Here is a 20,776-nt window from a genome sequence, read left to right on the forward strand (position 1 = left end):
TTTGGCAGAGGGAAGTCAGGTGTGCTGTCATTTGAACTGCTTCCTGTTCTGAAGAGATGGACTTTAAACAATCATCCACATAGAAGTTGTTCTTTACTGTGTTTGTCACCTCTGGTGGGAAATAAGCTTTGTTGTCCTCAGTAGTTTTCTTTAATGCAAAGTGTGCACAACTTGGTGATAACACAAAGAGAAGTACCTTTAACCGGTATTCAACAAGATCTTGTTGCGCATCATCCTCAGGCCACCACAGGAATTGCAAATAGTCAATATTCTAAGATGGCGCCTACCTGCGGTGACATTTTGCCAGCTGCATGACAGAAAATCTTCAAATATAGTGTTTCTGAGCTCACCTGTATAAAAGAATCTGCAGAAACCAGCGATGTAAGTAACGCATTTAAAGGCATTAGCGCTATTGCAAACTCCCAGAGGCAGCGACTGTAAGGGAATTCCTGATCGGAGAGGAATCCCCAACCTCGTGGAGGCTCGCAGGTACAGTAAGTACTGTACCTGTAAACACCGAGGAGGTCTTCATGGAGTACGGGAACATGGTCGTCGGGCAGGACTACAAGTAAGACTGAAGCACAGGGGACTTCGGCCCCCTTTCCCAACCATCCTACTAGCCAACGTACAGTCACTAGAAAGCAAAGTGGAGGACCAATGTGAGCTGAGGGAATGCTCTGTGTTCTGTTTCACAGAAACTTGGCTCAGCCCCAGCTCCCCAGACTCAGCGGTCCAGCCTGAAGGTTTCTCCATCCACTGTGTGGACCGTACACTGGCATCTGGGAAAGGGAGAGGAGGGGCCATCTGCGTCATGGTGAACTCTTCGTGGTGCTCAGACGTGGCAGTTCTGTTTAACTCCTGCTCTCCGCACCTGGAACACTTGGCGGTGAAGTGCCGCCCCTTCTGACTGGTTGCATCATGGCCTGGTTCAGCAACTTGAACGTCCAGGAGCAAAAAAGACTACAAAAAGTTGTGACCACTGCCCAGTCCATCACCGGCTTTCACCTCCCCACTGCCGAAGGGATCTATCGTAGTCGTTGCCTCAAAAAGGCAGCCAAAATCATCAAGGACCCACACCATCCTGGCCACACACTCATTTCACCATTGCCATCACAAAGAAGGTACCGGAGCCTGAAGACTGTAATGTCCAGGTTCAGGAACAGCTTCTTCCCTACAGCCATCAGGCTATTAAACACAACAATGAATAAGCGCTGAGCTCTGAATTGCCAAAGACTATATTATTATTGCACTATATTTGTTATTTATGGAACTTTTTTTTTTTTTTTCGCTTCCCCCATTATGTACTATGTTTACATATTCACATATTCTGTTGTGCTGCAGCAAGTAAGAATTTCATTGTTCCATCCGGGACATATGACAATAAAACACTCTTGACTCTTGGCTTGCTTTTCTGACACCTTGACTTGATGAAACATTGCTTTGTTATTAGCCATCAAAGCAATCGGTTCTTGTCTGAATCTGATGAGAACTCCAATGAGCGAGTTGGTAAGGTCTGGACCCTGCAGCAGTTGGCAGTTAAGTGATGTACCTTTGAAGACTGCCCCACAGTCAAAGACCACCCTCAAGGAGGTTCTTTTCCTTGAGTGATACACCCCATGGTGTGGGATATTCCAGAGCTCTCCATCACTTCGATCCAGCTGGTCCACTGATACCATTTCAGCATAACCATTATCAATCATTCCTGTAAGGAAAGATGTATATTCATCACGACATTTCTTATTCTTGCCAAACCTGCGTTTCAGGCTCTGGGTGAGCTGCTCTGCAATGCAACGGCTATTCGGCAAACTGATGACTTCTTGTTTGGAAGGTAAGTCTAGACAATAGTGTCCATCTATCAACTTTGCTGAGTAATTCATAATATCCAAGAACTTTACCTCTTCTCTGGACATTTCTTCTGATTCCTTGCTGGTTCTTTCACTGAAGTCGTGATTGCTTGACCTGTAACTCCTCTAAGTTTACAGTAGATATGTGATTGACAGCAGCGGCAGGGTAGCAATTCTCATCCCTGCTTTCGTTGTCTCTACGCGGGGGACCATAGATGACCCACCCCTGTACGGTCCTCATGGCGAATGGCTGTTGACCAACCCCCAAGGTTCCAATACCTTTGAAGCATTTATTCCGATGAGTAGTTCAAGAAGTCAAGAGTTTTATTGTCATGTGTCCCAGATGGGACAATGAAATTCTTGCTTGCTGCAGCACAACAGAATATGTAAACATAATACGGAACAGGAGATAAAAGTTCAATGTGTCTATATACCATAGACCATATATGTACACAATAAATAAACGGATAAAGTGCAATAGGCTGTTATTGTTCAGAGTTTGTTTGATGGCGAGTTTAATAGCCTGATGGCTGTGGGGAAGAAGCTGTTCCTGAACCTGGATGTTCCAGATTTCAAGCTCCTGTACCTTCTTCCTGATGGCAACGGAGAGATGAGTGTGTGGCCAGGATCGTGTGGGTCTTTGATGATGTTGGCAGCCTTTTTGAGGCAGCGACTGCGATAGATCCCTTCGATGGTGGGGTGGCCAGAGCCGATGATGGACTGGGCAGTGGTCACAACTTTCTGCATTCTCTTCCGCTCCTGGACGTTCAGGTCGATACCAGAGTCTATTTTTTAGGAATCTTGATACCCTTCAAGTAAGGACACTGTTTCAGGTCTTCCTGCTTGGGTATGTTTAGATGAGAAACAGGCATGGCCTTATGTGTAAACACATCAGATAGTTGTATAAAATCGTCTTTGTCCAGCCTAGATATTTCCAAACCTGAGATACGATGAATGAAAACAGAGTTCACTTCATTTATGGTAGGCAAGAGAATCTTAGTCTACTGTTCTGTAATGTTCAGCCTTTTCATCAGGATTTTTGTGCAAAGTAGTTGAACTTCCATGATGCAAAAATGTGTATGTTTTCAATACTGTGTCATCCGTGCAACTTTTTAGCTGTGCTGGTAAGATGGAGAAGATACAGGTTTCTTCACCAGCCCTAATATGCACACTCATCCCAGATGAGGAAACGGCATCACTCGCATTTGGCTTCTCATTCTGTTCTGTAAGCTTCGGCTTCTTCCTTGTGTTCTTCTGTTCAGTGTGAAGTAATTCAGGATGATCTTCTTTGCACACATCACAAGTCATACGACCCTTGCAGTCTTTGACCATGTGTCCTTTGTTTAAACATCCAAAGCAGACTCCCTTCTCCTTTAAGAAGTCCATCTTATCTTTATAGCCCTTCTGCTTGATCAGTCGACACCGCTCCAACCGCACCACCTTTATTACAGAACAAACAAGAACCTTGAATGTTAATGGTAGATGCATCTCTTTTTATTCCACCTGTTGTTGCATTTTCTTGCACTGCTGTTTCTAATTCCTATTGTTTCTTCTCTCTTTTCGTGCCTCAGTCTCTCTTATCAATTGCTCTTCTTGTGCCTCAATCGCAAGCTTTTTCTCCATGGCGGCAGCCCGTTTCAAGAGAGAAGCCAAAGCTACTTCAGCATCAATATGAGAAGACACCCTTGAAGATGCACTGGCGTGAGAACCAGATTTATGTCTTGATCTTCATTTTGAGACGTTTGAAATATTGCCTTCAGGTCCAATTTCTTCTGTGGATACAACACTTTATGGTATCGCACTTCCAACTGTAGAGTTTGCAGCTTGTTGTCCAATTTCAGATAAGCACATCTCCCCATTTTGTATAAAACCATTAAAAGATTCCATCATTTCTTGAGACCACTGATCTTGCCTTTCAAGCTCCATTTCCGGTAGTGGTTCCCTCGTCAATGACTCATAATTTTCTCTGTCTTCATTGCAGAGCGTAATTAATTGATCCAGGTGAAATTGCACTTCCTTCTCATTTTCATCTGATTTCATGAGCTTCTTCAGATTTACAATTAACTTGTTTGCTTGTTTACATAACTTGTTCCTTAACTTCTCGTATCTATTCAAGATCAATACCTGGCCTTTATCGGTGAGTTTAACGGTTCTTCTTTCACATTTTCCAGAGTCCTGTTCCACTTCGTCCTCTTGTGGCTGAAGTTTAGACATACTGGTGGCTATCCCTTTAAGGACGCATTGACAAAATGACGAGTTTACATTATGACGTATTGACCAAACGATGTGTTTACATATGCTTTTCAGGCTGGAATTCAAAACATCAGTGGGAATTCGAGCATTCCAAGGTCACTTCCATACAACATTTGGAGCTTATCGCAAAGCTTTTCCATAAACAGCTTTCCTCTGCTGTTTTCAATACTGCCCGGCTAGCAGCCTTTTAATAAAGTCTTTAGTTTTTAAAATATACAGCCTGCAACCTTTTAAAATACAACCTTTCCAAATACAACCTCTCCCATAGAAGCTGTTCCTTAAAGCCCTTCAGCTTTATCAATACAGCATAATGCAGGTTTCCAATAAAACTGAATGCAGTAGCTGTTCATTTACTCACGATCCCCTGCGCTGGCTTTCGAAGTTTCCAATCTTCATTCATCAGATAGCACAGGTTTTGACCGTGTCGATTTGACAGCATCAAGCAGATTCTTTGTTCCAGTTTCAAGCTCTTTCTCCACTCGGAGATCAGTTTTTATTTTACTTCCACTCGTAGAGGGCAGTTCTTACTTTAATGTAACACAATTTCTTAACTTTCCAATGTCCGACTTTTAATTGCCATTACTACTCCGGAATGTCAGAGTGAAAGAACTTACGTAGTCGCTGATAGTAAAAATAAATCTTCCAGGCGTTATTTCCAGTCCTTTATTGAAGTAGTAATATAGATAATAAGTGAATATATCCGATCCTCTTAATTCTTATACAAGCTGTAACTTTTTGTTCTTGCTAACTGTGTTGTGTGGTAAGAACTGTTGTCTTTTCAATCCCCAAGGTAAATCTGACCTGACCACTCCCTGTGGCCTCGCTAGCCTCCTCAGATGTAGACACGCCCATCTACATATCAAAATCCCTCCCCCAAGCATACAAAAAAGATACAGCTAGAAATACCTATACAAAATACTGTAATATACTAACAGTAACTAACTTAAGCATTAGCAGGGCCTATTTCGTGCAGTTTGACTTTATGATTATAGACTTTCAAGATCAAGCCCTGCCACCTGAACTCTGTTCCAAGGGAGAGGTTGTACTGGCAGCATCAGGCCCAACTAGTCTGGCCCAGAGGTGTCTTGACATGGTGGATTTAGAAGAAACATTTCCCTCGTTGGAGAAGCTGGAATGAGGGGGTCACTGTTTAACAATAAGAGAGTTTAAGTAGAGATGGCGCATTTTTCCTCTCAGGGTGTGTGTTTGGAATCCTCTTCTTTAAAGAGTGGTGGAAGCAGAGTAACAAGTGCTCTACAGATAACCCGAATTCTAACTTAACCTAGACAGACATTTCAGGAAACAAGTATTCTAACTTAGACTACAGTTAAATTGCAAGCAACAAGTTCTTAACAACCTCTGGTGACACACCCAGTAACATTTTCTAACAGCCAAGTCAACTCTTCCAGCAACTATAACTTAACCTAGAGTTACACTTCCATTACAAGTACTCTAACTGAACCTTAAGTTATCTTAAACTTAAACTTACACAGGCAATAATAAATAATGTAACGTAAGCTCCACCAGCCCTTCCTACAATGTTCCCTAACAAAATCTCATCTAACTTGCCTTACAGAGATACTTCGAGTAACAAGTAGTCTAAGTTAATCTACTGTGAAACTTAAAGTAATAAATCCTCGAGAGAGATATTTCCAGTAACAAGAAGTCTGGCTCAACCAACAGTTCGAATATAGAACATTGAGCTGCACAGCACAGAAACGGGCCTTTCAGTCCACTATGTCTGTGCCAAACATAATGCCAAGTTAAACGAATCTCCTCTGCCTGCATGTGATCAATATCCATCTATTTTCTGCTTATCCATGTAACCATCTAAAAGCTGCACAAATGCCATCATTGCATCCACATCTACCATTGTCCCTGGCAACGTATTCCAGGCACCCACCCAACGTTGTGTTAAAAACTTGTCTATTGTCTCCTTTAAACTTTGCCCCTCTCACCTTAAAACTATGTCCTCTAGAGGTTTCCACCATGGGGTCAAGGTTACACTGTCAGTAACAAGTACTCAAACTTAATTGACAGTGACCAGTCCAAAAACAATGACACTAAGTAGGTATGTTACAATACTTACCTTCAGCGGCGCTGCAATTCTGCCACTGGCCGTGTGCGCGATTTTGGCGCGTTTGAAGGGGGGAGAGGTTAAAACACGTTTTTTTTCCGACCTGGCCCTGGATTATATTTTGTTGGAGTGCAAAATTTTACTAAAGAATCGTTCCGACGGTCGTTCTGTGTGTTTTAAAAAAATATTCGCCCGACAAGTTAATCGCTGGAGAGATTTTAAAATCAGCTTCTGAAGCCGTCAACGCCGACAACGGGGACGGATTTTATGTAGGGGACAGGTAAAAGAAAGTAGTTTATTTATATGTATAAAAGTATTTCTTAAGATGCATTTAATTCACATTTTAAGTTGCGAAACGGTGATTTTTTTCACCGAAGAACCGGCAGTGTTTTTGCTGCTGATATGGGGGTCTAAAATCACCGCAACCTCAACGTTCCAAATGATCGCGTTCCAGAAAACCCCACTCGCAAGCTGATTTAAATGGCCATTAATTTACAGGTATTAAACATTAAATTCCTTCCATTTGGCCTATAAACCCATGACAATGAGATTTAAAAATTATGTTATATTGTGAATTCTTGTGTGAATGTTATTTGGACACTTAGGCTATTTAAAAATGTTAATCTATTCTTAAGAAATGGGTAGATGTTTAGATCTAGTAATTGAATTTTGTAATTAGTTACAATTAGGTAACTAACTAATTATATGCTTTAATTTCAAGTCATCTAAGTAAGATTGTTTCATATTTGTATCAGAATGCTTCAATCTATAATAACTGAAAATCTCTTTCAGTTCTCTTAACTTTTAAGAAAGTTATGGGCTTTTAAATGTTCTCGATCACAGCTTTTGTGTTAAGTCAATGAAAAAGCAAAAGGGAACAAGATGCCAATTTCCGAGTGAAAATGGCCATAACTTTTTTCATACTGAAGATATGAAAGTGAATCGGGTGTCAAATTAAACTTCTTTTTATGCTTTATCTGATGGGATAAATTAAATACTTGATTTTCTAAATCTCAAAATGTTGTAACATTGCTAAACTAAGTCTTATCTCACTGACTCTACTGTTGCACTTGCAGTAAATAGTACTTCAAAGTAATGTAAAGACATAGGAACTGGAGATGCTGAAATCTTGAGACAAAAACAAAATGCTGGAGGAACTCAGCAGGTCAGGCGGCATCTGTGGAGGGAATGGACAGGTGACATTTTGGGTTAGGACCCTTCCACAGACTGGGGAGTGAGGATGGAGGAGGGAAGTGGGGCAGGACAAAGCCTGGCAAGTGATAGGGGGATAGGCAGAAAATGTTGCAGTAACTCAGCGGGACAGGCAGCATCTCTGGAGAGAAGGTATGGGTGACGTTTCGGGTCGAGACCCTTCTTCAGCCTGTTTAACTGATCAGGTTCTTTAAGAAGGGTCTCGACCCGCAACGTCACACATTCCTTCTCTCCAGAGATGCTGTCTGTCCCGCTGAGTTACTCCAGCATGTTTTGTCTATCTTTGGTTTAAACCAGCATCTGCAGTTCCTTCTTACACAAGTGATAGGCGGAACATGGTTAAACATCAGGATAGCAGCAGAAATCACTGAGAGAAGGTCTCACAGAAGGCTCATCAGAGTGAAGAACTTGGGTAACTTTGAGGAGATTTTGCAGTTGAGCGAAAATATTCTAACTTATTCTACAGAGACATTCTTAGTTACAAATACAATTGAATCTGCAGTAAAAGGTCCAGTAACAAGTAGTTTAACTTAATCTCTGAATAACCTAAGCTGATTTTGCAGTAATGAGTATTTTTCTTTGGTTTCAGGTAAATCAGATAAACGTAAGGACTACTTGGATAAAGCACATGGTGAGATCATCAATAAAGTATATTTATGCTAATCATTCATTAAACATGTGAAATTGTGAAGACATTAATACCGATGATAGACACAAAATGCTGAAGAATTCAGCAGGTCAGGCAGCATCTCTGGAGAAAAGAAATAGGTGACGTTTCAGGTCGAGACCCTTCTTCAGACTGAGAGTCAGGGGAGATAGAAACTAGAATGTTAAAAGGTACGGAACAAATCAGAGTTAGTACCGATGACCAAGGACAGGTGGAGCCCACAATGGTCCATTGTTGGCTGTGGAAGAGGTGATAACGAAGGGATACATACAGTGAATCTAGCAGGATGACTAGCGTAAAGGAGGGGGCGGAGAAGGAGGGAATATAGGGGTTGCTTGAAATTAGATAAATCAATATTGATACCACTGGGTTGTAAGTTGCCCAAGTGAAACATAAGGTGTCATTTAACCAACTTGCGTGTGGCCTCACTCTGACAATGGAAGAGGCCCAGGACAGAAAGGTCAGTGTGGGAATGGGAAGGTGTGTTAAAATATTTGGCACGGGAGAGTTTTAGTTTAGTTTTGTTTAGAAATACAGTGTGAGAACAGACCCTTTGGCTCCTCGAATCCACGACAACCAGTGATCCCTGCACACTAACACTATCCTACACACACCAGGGACAATTTACAAGTTTACCGAAGTCAGTCAACCCACAAATCTATACATCGTTGGAATGTGGGAGGAAACCAGAGCACCCGGAGAAAACCCATGCAGGTCTCGGGGAGAATGTACAAACTTCGTACAGGCAGCACCCGTGGTCGGGAATGAACACGGGTCTCTGGCACAGTAAGACAGCAACACTACCGCTGCGCCACTGTGCCACCCAAGATCGTGTAGGCCAAGGTGGACGGAACGAAAATGTTCAGCGAACCATCGCCCAGTCGACTCTTTGTCTCACCGATATATAGGAGTTCACAGCGAGAACAGTGGATACAGTAGATGAGGTTGGAGGAGGTGCAAGTGAAACTCTGCCACATCTGAAAGGACTGCTTGACTCCCTGGATGAAGTCTAGAGAGGAGGTATAAGGACAGGTGTTGCTTTTGCTTCGGTTGCAGGGGAAAGTACCCGGGAAAGGACTGCTGGTAGACACAAAATGCTGGAGTAACTCAGCGGGTCAGGCAGCATCTCTGGAGAGAAGGAATAGGTGACTTTTCGAGTTGAGACCCTTCCTCAGACTGATGTCAGGGGAGGGGGCAGGACAAGGATTGCTGGATCGCGTTGCCTGCCCGAACACCATGAGGCCGAGACCCGGGATGCCATCACCGCCACGAGAAGCAGCACGAACATCCACTGCCTCTCCGACCATCGCCACCTCCCTGGCCGATCCCAGGCCCGGACCACCATTCCCTTGGTTAAACAGGCATGGTTTCCAGGAAGAGGGAGTAGCTGTTTCATGACTGTCTTGAAAGCTTCCAAATGGAACATACTCATTGGACCTACGGGAGGTGCTGTCCAAGGATCATACAAAATGGCAGAGTAGCACTTGGGAAAGCAATGAGTGTCAAGTCTCTCCAGAGTAGGACAAGTACAAATTACAGGATTTGAAGGAGCATGCAAATGTCTAATCAATCCAGCTATCTTTTGTAGGAAGGAACTGCAGATGCTGGTTTATACTGAAGATAGACACAAAAGCTGGAGTAACTCAATATGTCAGACAGCATCTCTGGGAATACATGACATTTCAGGTTGAGATCCTTCTTCAGACTTTCTTCCCTGTCAAATGTCTTCTGCCCCACCTGGACAAAAGGAAAATGGGCCAAGGAATGGCGAATGGAGTTTAACAATGACAAGTGTGAGATGTTGCACTTTGATATGTCAAGCCAGGACAGGGCTTACACAATAAATGGTAGATCTCTGGAGGGTTTTGCTAAACAGAGATCAGGGTCAACGATTGAGATACAAGGCATCTCGCCATGATAGTGTTGAATTTAAGTCCAAGTGATTTAATTATTGTGGAATTGAGGGTGCTTCTGTCAGTAAAGGTACCCTACAGATTGCTGTAAACAAGGATTGCAGTTTAATTTAAGTATAAAAATGTGCAAAAATATAATGATGCTTTTGTATAATTTACTGATGGAATTGAAAAATTATTCCAAAAGAAATTTGGTATATATTTTTCCTAGAAAGGTCGTAAAAGATGCACAGAAATGGCACAGAGTAGCTCCAACGGAAGAGAATTCTCCACCAAATACAACACTAAGTCACATTTATTTATATAGCACATTTAAAAAACAACTCTCGTGCTTTACATTTGTTATAAGAATAGCACAACAAAACAAACTACATACATATATACATGTAGCCCTCATTCAGAGGACGACAGGAAAGGCTTGGGAGTATAGATAAGTCTTTAGTCTTGACTTAAAAGAGTCGATGGAGGAGGCAGTTCTAATGGGAAAGGGGATGCTGTTCCACAGTCTAGGGGCTGCAACCGCAAAGGCACAGTCGCCCCTGAGCTTATGCCTAGACCGTGGGATATTCAGCAACCCCAAGTCGGCCGATCTGAGGGGCCTGGAGGTGGAGTGGTGGGTGAGAAGACTTTTTTATGTAGGTGGGGGCAAGCCCATTGAGGGCTTTGTAGACATGGAGGAGGATCTTGAAGTTTATACGGAACCGCACAGGGAGCCAGTGGAGAGAGGCCAGGATCGGGGTGATGTGGTCCCTTTTTCGGGTGCCCGTCAGGAGTCTCGCTGCGGCGTTTTGGGCCAGTTGCAGGCGGGACAGGGAAAATTGGCTGATGCCAGTGTAAAGGGAGTTGCAGTAATCTAGGCGGGAGGAGATGAATGTGTGGATGATCTTTTCCAGGTCATCAAACTGGAGGAATTGTTTTATTTTAGCGATTAATCGTTTTCAAATTTAAACCATTTTGTTTCCTTGTAGGCCATGGCCCTCTGAAAACTCTCCCTGTTCAAGGACAGCGTCTTTATTATTGTAAGTATTCACAAAGCCCAGAGAGATTTCTCTAAACTGTAAATTGCTTGTAGAAAAATTAAGCTATAAGATAGGATCTGATTCTGAATGCAACCAAATGGTGCAAATGTTGCAACTGTCTTGTAAAATATGGAGAGTAAATGTGTTTAAAGTACACAAGGAGTAACAATAACTAAAGTTGCTCTTATCCTTTCAGTGATGCTCTCTTTGTTTTACCACACTGATATTATATTCGATTATACTGCGTGACTTTCACAGTAAAGAGCTCATTTAAGAAGAGCAATTGAACTTGATTTAATTAAACCAACTAAAAACGTATGAGAGGCATAGATAGTGTAGATAGTCATATCCTTTTTCCCAGGGTGGAAATGTGAGGGCATATCTATAAGGTGAGAGGGGGACAATTTAATGGAGGTGTGCGGGGCTGCTTTTTTTTTTTACACAGAGAGGTGGGGACCTGGAAAACATTGCCAGGGGTGGTGGTGGAGGCAGGTACGATAGTGGCATTTATGAGGTTTTTAGATTGGCACATCGAAGTGCAGGGAATAGAGGGATATGGATCATGTGCAGGCAGGTGAGATCTGTTTAATTAGGCATCATGATAGGCCTGTTCCTGCACTTTACTGTTCTATATTCTATGATCTGTGTTCTAACTAAAATAATTTTGAGTGAATTTCCTCGCTGCTATTTTCACTCACTATTATTTCTTCAGTGTGTGGAATCCATGAATAACGACTAACTGACCTTTCTGACTACTATCTTCCATGGCCAATTTTTGAATGGACATGCTTAATTACATATCGATTAAAGTTTGCTAGTTAGTGAGCCAGATGACTTTGGATCATGAAAATTAAAAACAACTACAGCTGCTGGAAATCTGAATTAAAAGCAAAAGAATAATATTAATATAATATCAAGAGGGGTGGTGTGTGTGTGTGCGTGCGTGCGTGCCCGTGCCCGTGCCCGTGCCCGTGCCCGTGCCCCCCCCCCCTCCCCCCGGTTGAGGGGACAGAACACAATGGGTCCCACTTCGTCTAGTCTAAATTAAATGCAGAACTACAGTTGCTGGAAATCTGAATTAAAATAGAAAATGCCCAAAACACTCAATCTGGTCAGATAGCATTAATGAAAAGAGAAACTTCATATTTCAGGTCTGGGACTGAGAAAGGGAGAACCACATTAGCCTTCAGTAAGAGAGATGATAGTTGAGGAGTTCCGACGCATCAACGTCCTAGTCAGTAACATGGTCTTCAATCCGTTTCTTTTCAGCTCCAACCAGGACAACCTGCACCACTTGGGGCTATGAACATTTCCGAACCTTTGACAATTTCATTTATGGATTCTCATCAACCTGCAACTATGTCTTTGTCAGTGACTGCTCAGAAACCCTTGGAGCTTTCAACATTCAGATCCGGAGAGGAAAGCTTGGATTATTAAAAAGAATTTCAATCAATATCTGGGGTATCTTGATCATAATCGAGGATGCAAAGATCACTGTAAATGACAATGGGTATGTTTGCATTCTGTTTAATTTAAGGAGGGTGGAATTATTATTGTTTTAATTAACTCTATTAATGTGCCAAGCTGAACATACCTGTCCAGTTGCATCAGATTTGTGGCTAGTGACTCAATCACACTGAAATGCCTCGGGTTTGCCTCCGAAGGATAACAGCAGAAATGCAGTTGTTATACTTCAGGTTTACAAGAATGATTCCAGGAATCAGTGGGTTAGCATATGATGAGCGCTTGACAGTACTGGGCCTCTACTCGCTGGAGGTTAGAAGGTTGAGGGGGGACCCCATTGAAACTTACAGAATAATGAAAGACATAGATAGAGTGGATGTGGAAAAGTTGCTTCCACTGTTGGGCGAGTCTAGGACCAGAGGTCATAGCCTCAGAATTAGAGGGTGCTCTTTTAGAAAGGAGGTGAGGTGGAACTTCTATAGTCAGAGGGTAGTTAATCTGTGGAACTCATTGCCACAGAGGGCTGTGGAGTCCAAGTCAGTGGATATTTTTAAGGCAGAGATAGACACGTTCTTGATTAGAATGGGTGTCAACAGTTATGAGAAGGCATGAAAAGGGATTTTGAGACGGCCATGATTGAATGGCGGAGTAAACTTGATGGGCCGAATGGCCTAATTCTACTCCTATAACTTGTGAACTTGAACCTGTGTGGTTCATTGCTCTGCTGCAGACTCAAGAAGCAGCATATGTACAAATCATGAGTAAAATGAACGAGCTGGAGCAACTCATTAGGTCAGACAGCATCTGTGGAGGGAAATGGACAGACCATCTTTTGGGTTAAAACTCTTCCACGCTAAAGAAAGGACCCAACCCGAAAAATCAACTGATCATTTGCCACCACAGATGCTGCCTGACCCGCTGAGTTCTTCCAGCAGTTTAACAGAGAACATAGAACAGAACATCACAGGAGCAGGCCCATATCTGTGCCAAACATGATGCCAAGTTAAACTAATCTCCTCTGCCTGCATGTGATCAACATCCGCCTATTTCTTGCTTATCCATGTAACCATCTAAAATCCGCTAACGCCCCTATTATATCGGGTTCCATCAGCACTTCTGGCACTCAGTACTTTCTGCTTAAAAGGTCTTGCCTCACATAGCTCTTTCAAACTCCCCCCCCCACTCTGAACTTAAACATTATGCTCTCTAATTAGTTCTGGTCAAGTCTTTGATAAGGTTCCGCATGGTAGACTGCTCTGGAAGGTTAGATTGCATGGGATCCAGGGAGAGCTAGCGAACTGGATACAAAATTGGCTTCAATGAAGGAACCCCAAAGGAAGGCAGTTGAAGGGTGTTTTTCCAACTGGAGGCCTGTGACGTGTGTCTCAGGGATCCGTACTGTGCCCATTGTGGGATCTATAAATAATTGGGATGTGAATGTACAGGCATGATTAGTAAGTTTGCAGATGACCCAAACATAGTGAAGTTGGTTATCAAAAATTACAACAGGGTTTCGATCAGCTGGATCAGTGGGCTGAGGAATGGCTAATTGCGTTTTATGCAGATAAGTGAGAGGTTATAAAGTCATAGAGTGATACAGTTTGGAAACAGGCCCTTCGGCCCAACTTGCCCACACCGGCCAATATGTCCCAGCTACACTAGTCCCACCTGCCTGCCATATCCCTCCAAACTTGTCCTATCCATGCACCTGTCTAACTGTTTCTTAAACGTTGGGATAGTCCCAGCTTTAACTACCTCCTCTGGCGGCTTGTTCCATACACCCACCACCCTTTGTGTGAAAAAGTTACGCCTCAGATTCCTATTAAATCTTTTCCCCTTCACCTTAAACCTATGTCCTCCAGTCCTCGATTCCCCTAAGGGGAAAAGATTCTGTGCATCTACCCGATCTATTCCTCTCATGATTTTATACACCTCTATAAGATCACCCCTCATCCTCCTGCGCTCCAGGGAATAGAGACCCAGCCTACTCAACCTCTATCAACATTCCCCAGTGGCCTACCATTCATTGTGTGGGTCCTGCCCTTGTTAGACATCCTAAAATGCAACACCTCACACTTCTCTGGATTAAATGCCATCAACTATTCCTTAGCCCACCTGGCCATTCAATCCAGATCCTGCTGCAATCTTTCACAATCATCATTATCTGCAAAACCACTCACTTTTGTATCATCAGCAAACTTGCAAATCTTGCCCTGTATGTCCTCATCCAAATCATTAATGTAGATGACAAATAGTAACGGGCCCAGCACCGATCCCCGAGGCACACCACTAGTCATAGTCCGAGAAGCAACCTTCCACCATCACCCTCTGCTTCCTTCCATGAAGCTAACTTGCTATCCATTCAGCTATCTCTCCTTGGATCCGATGCGATCTAACCTTCCAGATCAGCCTACCATGTGGAACGTTGTTGAATGCCTTACAGAAATCCATGTACACAACATCTACAGCTCTGCCCTCATTGACCTTTTTGGCCATGTCTTCAAAAAACTAAATCAGATTTGTGAGACACGACCTCCCACGTACAAAACCATGCTGACTATCCCTAATCAGCCTTTGCCCATCCAAATGCCTGTATAACCTCTTCCTCAGAATACTCTCTAGTAACTTTCCAACTACAGATGTTAAGCTATAGTTCCCAGTATTTTCACTGCAGCCCATCTTGAATGGAGGCACAACTTTTGCCACCCTCCAGTCTTCTGGCACCTCTCCTGTTTTCAGGTGTTGCATTTGAAGAAGTCAAATCAGGTTGAACCTTCACAGTGAATAGTAGGGCCATGGGGAATGTTGTACAGCAGAGGGTTCTGTGAGTACAGGTACCTAGTTCTCCTGAAAGTGGTGTCACAGGTAAAGAAGGCTTTTGGTATATTGGCCGTCATCAGTCAGGATGTTGAAAATAGAATATAGGATGTAATGTTACAGTTGTATAAGATGTGGGTGAGGCCACATTAAGAGTATTGTGTTCATTTTTGGTCATCCTGCTAGAGGAAGAATGTTATTAAGCTGGAAAGAATGCAGAGAAGATTTACAAGGATGTTGCCAGGATTTGAGGGTCTGATCTATAGGGAGAGGTAGGGTAGGCTAGCTCCTTATTCTTTGAAGTAAAGAAGGCTGAGAGGGGAACTTCTTCTTCTTCTTCTTGCGTATGGCATGCACAGCCTAAATTTGTACGACAACTTGTTCTATTTGATCTTATTTGATTGTGCACGCCGGGTTGATTGTATTTGTCGAAACAGCGCGGACCACGTGAAGGTTGCAATCTCCCACCCCAAGAGCGGATCTTATAGCTGTGTATTAAATCATGGGAAGAATAGACAGGGTAAATGCACTGTCTTTTACCCAGGGTAAGGGAATCAAAAAACTAGCGGTTTAAGGTGAGAGGGGCAAATTTAATAGCAACCTGAAGGGCAACTTTTACACTTAGAGAATGGTGGGTATATGGAATGAGCTGCCAGAGGAGGATGTCGAGGCAGGTATCAAAACAGCATTTAACAGACACCTGAACAGGTATGAGTATAGGCTTAGATAGATATGGACCAAACTCAGACAAATGAGTGGGGTCAAAGAAAGAGCGTTCATGTCGCGGCCCTGTTTCAACCAATCTTTCCACCACCACGCACAAGACGCACAAGAAGTGCAAGACAGACACCATTGTGCAGATGCCGAGAAGTGTGTTCAGCTCTGGCTGAACAACTTCTAATCTTGTGTGTGGACTCGATAAGAAGAAGAAGACAAATGAGTTCAGCTTAGATGGGCATCTTAGTTGGCATAGATAACCTGTCTCCATGATATATTGAGTTGAATTATATACATTTTATTAGCCAAGTATGTATACGTACAAACAATTTTGCTTGGTGCTTTGCTCGCAAGTAACAACATGATATACAGTAGACAATTAAAAACAAAACATAATTTAAACATGTGAAGAATGAAATAAAATACCAGAGCAAAAGGAGGCTACAGACTTTTGGCTGTTGAGTAGAGCCACAGATTGTGGAAAAAAACTGTTTTTATGTCTGGCTGTGGCGACTTTGACAGTTGTCCCCTGATTCGAGCTTGTGTAATGTACTTAGCGGGTACGTAGGAGCTCGTGGATGTCACGTAATGGTAGGCACTCGGGAAATCCGGTAAACTCGTGACGTTTTTTCAACACTGAAAAATATCCACGAGTAAAAAAACACTCGTGATGAAAAAAATAGTTACTTTTTACTCGTACAAGCCCCTACGTACCCGCTACGTACATTACACAAGCTCGAATCAGGAAATAACTCGGGAGAACTCTTGAACTACCTCGTACAGTGGGACAGGCCCTTTAAGAGCATTGAGCCCCAGGTTGTTGTGATGATTCAATGACTTTACTGTAAATAGTCAAATTTATTGCTAGCTTTCATATGCATAAGCAAGGTCAGATACAGGTACATTAAAAATCTGGTTTGCAGCTGCACTACAGACATATAGACTCAGAAAACAAACAAAAACATACATTATACATAAATAATACATAAATAAATTATATATAATTTTGCAGCGTATTTATTGTTTTTTATATATAATAGCCGTGATCTGTGCTGCCCCTGCAGTAGGATATAAGCAGAACTGGGCCTGCATATTTAATCAGAATTTCAAATCCCTCATAGATAGTTTTATGAGATTTACATAATTGAACAAAATACAAATTAATAATTGTATGTTTACAGATATGAAAGATTTGAAGTTATAGTCTTCATCTACAAAATAAATGTTGCAAATTATAAACACACACGTTGGAAATTATGGTTAATACAAACTTCTTCTTTCCATCAGCATTATTAAGCTACCGTACAATTTAAATGGAATACAGATCAAATTGTTTGGAGATGGCACCAGACTGGCTACAAAACAGAAGGGTTTGGACCTCGTTGCCACCTGGAATAACATTGACTACCTGATGGTGTGTAATATTTATAATCTCAATTGTGCATCATAACTTAAACATTTATAAAATACACATGACTCATGTACAGGTTGAATATTGCCTTTGAATTCAATATTCTGGCAGTCAGTGTTTCTGATGTTTAATGCTAAGGGGTATGGCGTGCACTAAGATATGAATGAAAATTCTAAGCATTAGTGGCTAATTTTGACCTTGTAAAATCAACAGCATCATTTTAGCCATGTTTCATACATCTCACGGCATGGTGGCACAACAATAGGGATGCTGCCTTGTAGCGCCCGAGATTCAACGCTCAGGTTGAATCCTGACTACAGGTGCTGTTGGTATGGTGTTTGTATATTCTTCACTTGACCGCATGGGTTTTCTCTGAGTGCTCCAGTTTCCTCGCACATTCCAAAGACGCACCAGACTGATTCCTGGAATGTCAGGACTTTCATATGAAGAAAGACTGGATAGACTCGGCTTGTACTCGCTAGAATTTAGAAACTTAGAAACTTGCAAAATTCTTAGTGGGTTGGACAGGCTAGATGCAGGAAGATTGTTCCCGATGTTGGGGAAGTCCAGGACAAGGGGGTCACAGTTTAAGGATAAAGGGGAAATCCTTTAGGACCGAGATGAGAAAAACATTTTTCACACAGAGAGTGGTGAGTCTCTGGAACTCTCTGCCACAGAAGGTAGTTGAGGCCAGTTCATTGGCTATATTTAAGAGGGAGTTAGATGTGGCCCTTGTGGATAAAGGGATCAGGGGGTATGGAGAGAAGGCAGGTACAGTATACTGAGTTGGATGATCAGCCATGATCATATTGAATGGCGGTGCAGGCTCGAAGGGACAAATGGCCTACTCCTGCACCTATTTTCTATGTTTCTATGTACAGGTTTGTAGATTAATTGGCTTTGGTAAAATTGTAAATTGTCCCTTGTGAGATACAGGTTTAATACAAATCTTGCTTGCAGCAACATTATGGACACATGATCAATACTGTCTTCTTGAGGCAGCACCTCATGTAGATGTTTTTGATGGAGGGGAGGGCTGTGATCGTGAGGGACCTGGTGGAGCCCACCATTCTAGCTCATTCATCCGCTCATTCTTCAGACCATGGATTTATGTATTTAAAATAGAAAGATGAATGCTCCTGCTTACAAGGCAAATTGGGAACTTTTGGAAATGATCTGTGACTTCTGTTGGATTCTACAAAAGTATTTTCCCTTGAGGCATGGTGGAAACCACTCCCAAGTGAAGACCAGTTCTGAGGCATGTCTCAAAAGAAGCACTGGATTAGTTCTTGGAAATATGTTGTGGTGGCCATTTTGAGGGCTTGGTTGCAAGAGGGACAGGTCTGGCAGCTCGACATTTTTTTAGGGTTCCAGGGTTTTTTAGATGTAATTAGAACTAAATGTGGCTGTAAAATCATGTATAGTGAGTATTATAGGGGACTGTGAATGCATCCTTGTAGGGCACTGGCATTGAGAATTATTTTGGAGGAGTGGTTGTCACCTATCCTGATTGATTGAGGTCATACAAGTCATGCCGACTGATTGGCCTTATCCCTCTAAATCTTTTCTAGCAATGTACCAGTCCAAATGGCTTTTAAATATTGTTATAGTATCTGCCTCAACTACCTCCTTTGGCAACTCATTCCATATACCAACCACACTCTGTGAGAAAAAGTTGTTCCTGAGATTCCTATTAAATCTTTCCCCTCTCACTCTACACCTATGTCCTCTAGTTATTGATTCCCCTACTCTGTGTGAAAGGCTCATCTACTCTGTCTATTCCCTTCATGATCTTATACACCTCTATAAGATCACCCCTCATTCCCTTTGGTCCAAGGAATAAAGTTCTAGCCTGCCCAACCTCTCCCTATAGCTCAGACCCTCAAATCCTGGCAACATCTTTGTAAATCTTCTCTGCACTCTTTCCAGTTTATAACATCTTACCTAAAGATGGGTTACCAAAACTGAACACAATGTTCCAAATGTGGCCTCTCTGATGTCGTGTATAACAGTCCCAACTTCTGTATTCACTATGCCGAAACGAAGAGCTGCAGATGATGGTTTGTACCAAAGATAGACAAATAGTGCTGGAGAAACTCAACAAGTCAAGCAGCATCTATGGCAAAGTAAGATAGGCGACGTTTTTGATCGGGAAGCATCTTGAGACTGATGACTGGCCCAAAACATCATCAATCCTTTTTCTCATGAGATGTTGCCTGACCTGCTGAGTTACTCCAGTAGTTTGTGTCTATACTTGACCACCCTATCTGCCTGTGTCGCCACTTTCAAGGAACAATGTACCAGGACTTCTAGATCCCTCTGCACTACAACATTCCCCAGGGCCCTGTCATTCACTGTGAAGGTCATGCCCTGGTTTGACTTCACAAATTGTATCAGATTGCACTTATCTGTATTAAACTCCATTAACTATTCCTCAGCCCACATGCCCGACTTATCAAGGTCCTGCTGTATTCTTTGATAACCATTTTCACCATCAATAATACCAAATGTACTCCTCCTGCCATACATTAGCATCCAAATCATTGATATAAAGCGCCGACAGCAATGGATCCAGCACCGATCCTTGAGGCATATCATGAGACACAGGCCTCCAGTCCAAAAAAACAACCTCCCAACATCATCCTCTGCTTACTTCCATGAAACTAATTTTCTATCCATAGATGCTGCTGCACCCGCTGAGTTTCTCCAGCACTTTTGTCTACCTTTGATTTTCCAGCATCTGCTGTTCCTTCTTAAACACTTATAAAATGCCTTGCTGAAATCCACAACGTCTCCAGCTCTACCCTCATCAACATTTCTGTTTGCATCTTTAAAAAAAAAACTCAATCAGATATGAAATTATTCCTAATCACCCCAATACCATTAAAATTGGCCTGGACCTGCCCTATCTTTAACCAAAACTATCTTAATGCTAATAGTGGTCGCTGGTCCCAAAAGATTCGCCCACAAACATTTCAGCCGCTTGCCCTTCCCAATTTCCTAAGAGTAGATCAAGCTTTGCCCTCTCCCATGTAGAGCTCTCTACATACTTGCTGAGGAAACTTTCCAGAACAGATTTTACAAATTTCATACCATCTAAACTTTTTGCACTATGACAGTCCCAGTCTACAAGGGGAAAGCTAAAATCATCTACTATGACAACCTTATTAGTCATGCAGCTGCTTGCAATCTCCTGGCATATTTACTCTTCTAATTGCCATTGACTATTTGGGGGCCTGTGGTACACTGCCAACAAGATGATCATCCTCTGTTTATTTCTCAGCTCCACCCATATGGCCTCACTGGACAAACATTCAGTAATCTCATTTTGGTCTACTGCTGTGATATTCTCCTTGATCAATAAACCAACACCTCCTTCTCT

General features: G+C 42.4%; 1 protein-coding gene across 1 annotated transcript in view; it reads left to right on the forward strand.

Annotated features, from left to right (window-relative positions):
- The first annotated feature begins 545 nt into the window (after positions 1–545).
- Positions 546–20,776, forward strand: part of LOC116984420 (mucin-6-like) — a 152,895-nt gene continuing 132,664 nt past the window's right edge. Inside the window, exons 1-4 of the mRNA XM_033038572.1 lie at positions 546–568; positions 1,451–1,506; positions 3,961–3,981; positions 7,976–8,017. Of these exons, the coding sequence (XP_032894463.1) occupies positions 546–568; positions 1,451–1,506; positions 3,961–3,981; positions 7,976–8,017 (142 nt within the window). The remainder of the gene's footprint in view (positions 569–1,450; positions 1,507–3,960; positions 3,982–7,975; positions 8,018–20,776) is intronic.

The sequence above is a fragment of the Amblyraja radiata genome, chromosome 20 (genome assembly GCF_010909765.2).
Source record: "Amblyraja radiata isolate CabotCenter1 chromosome 20, sAmbRad1.1.pri, whole genome shotgun sequence".
NCBI classification, from domain to species: Eukaryota; Metazoa; Chordata; class Chondrichthyes; order Rajiformes; family Rajidae; genus Amblyraja; species Amblyraja radiata.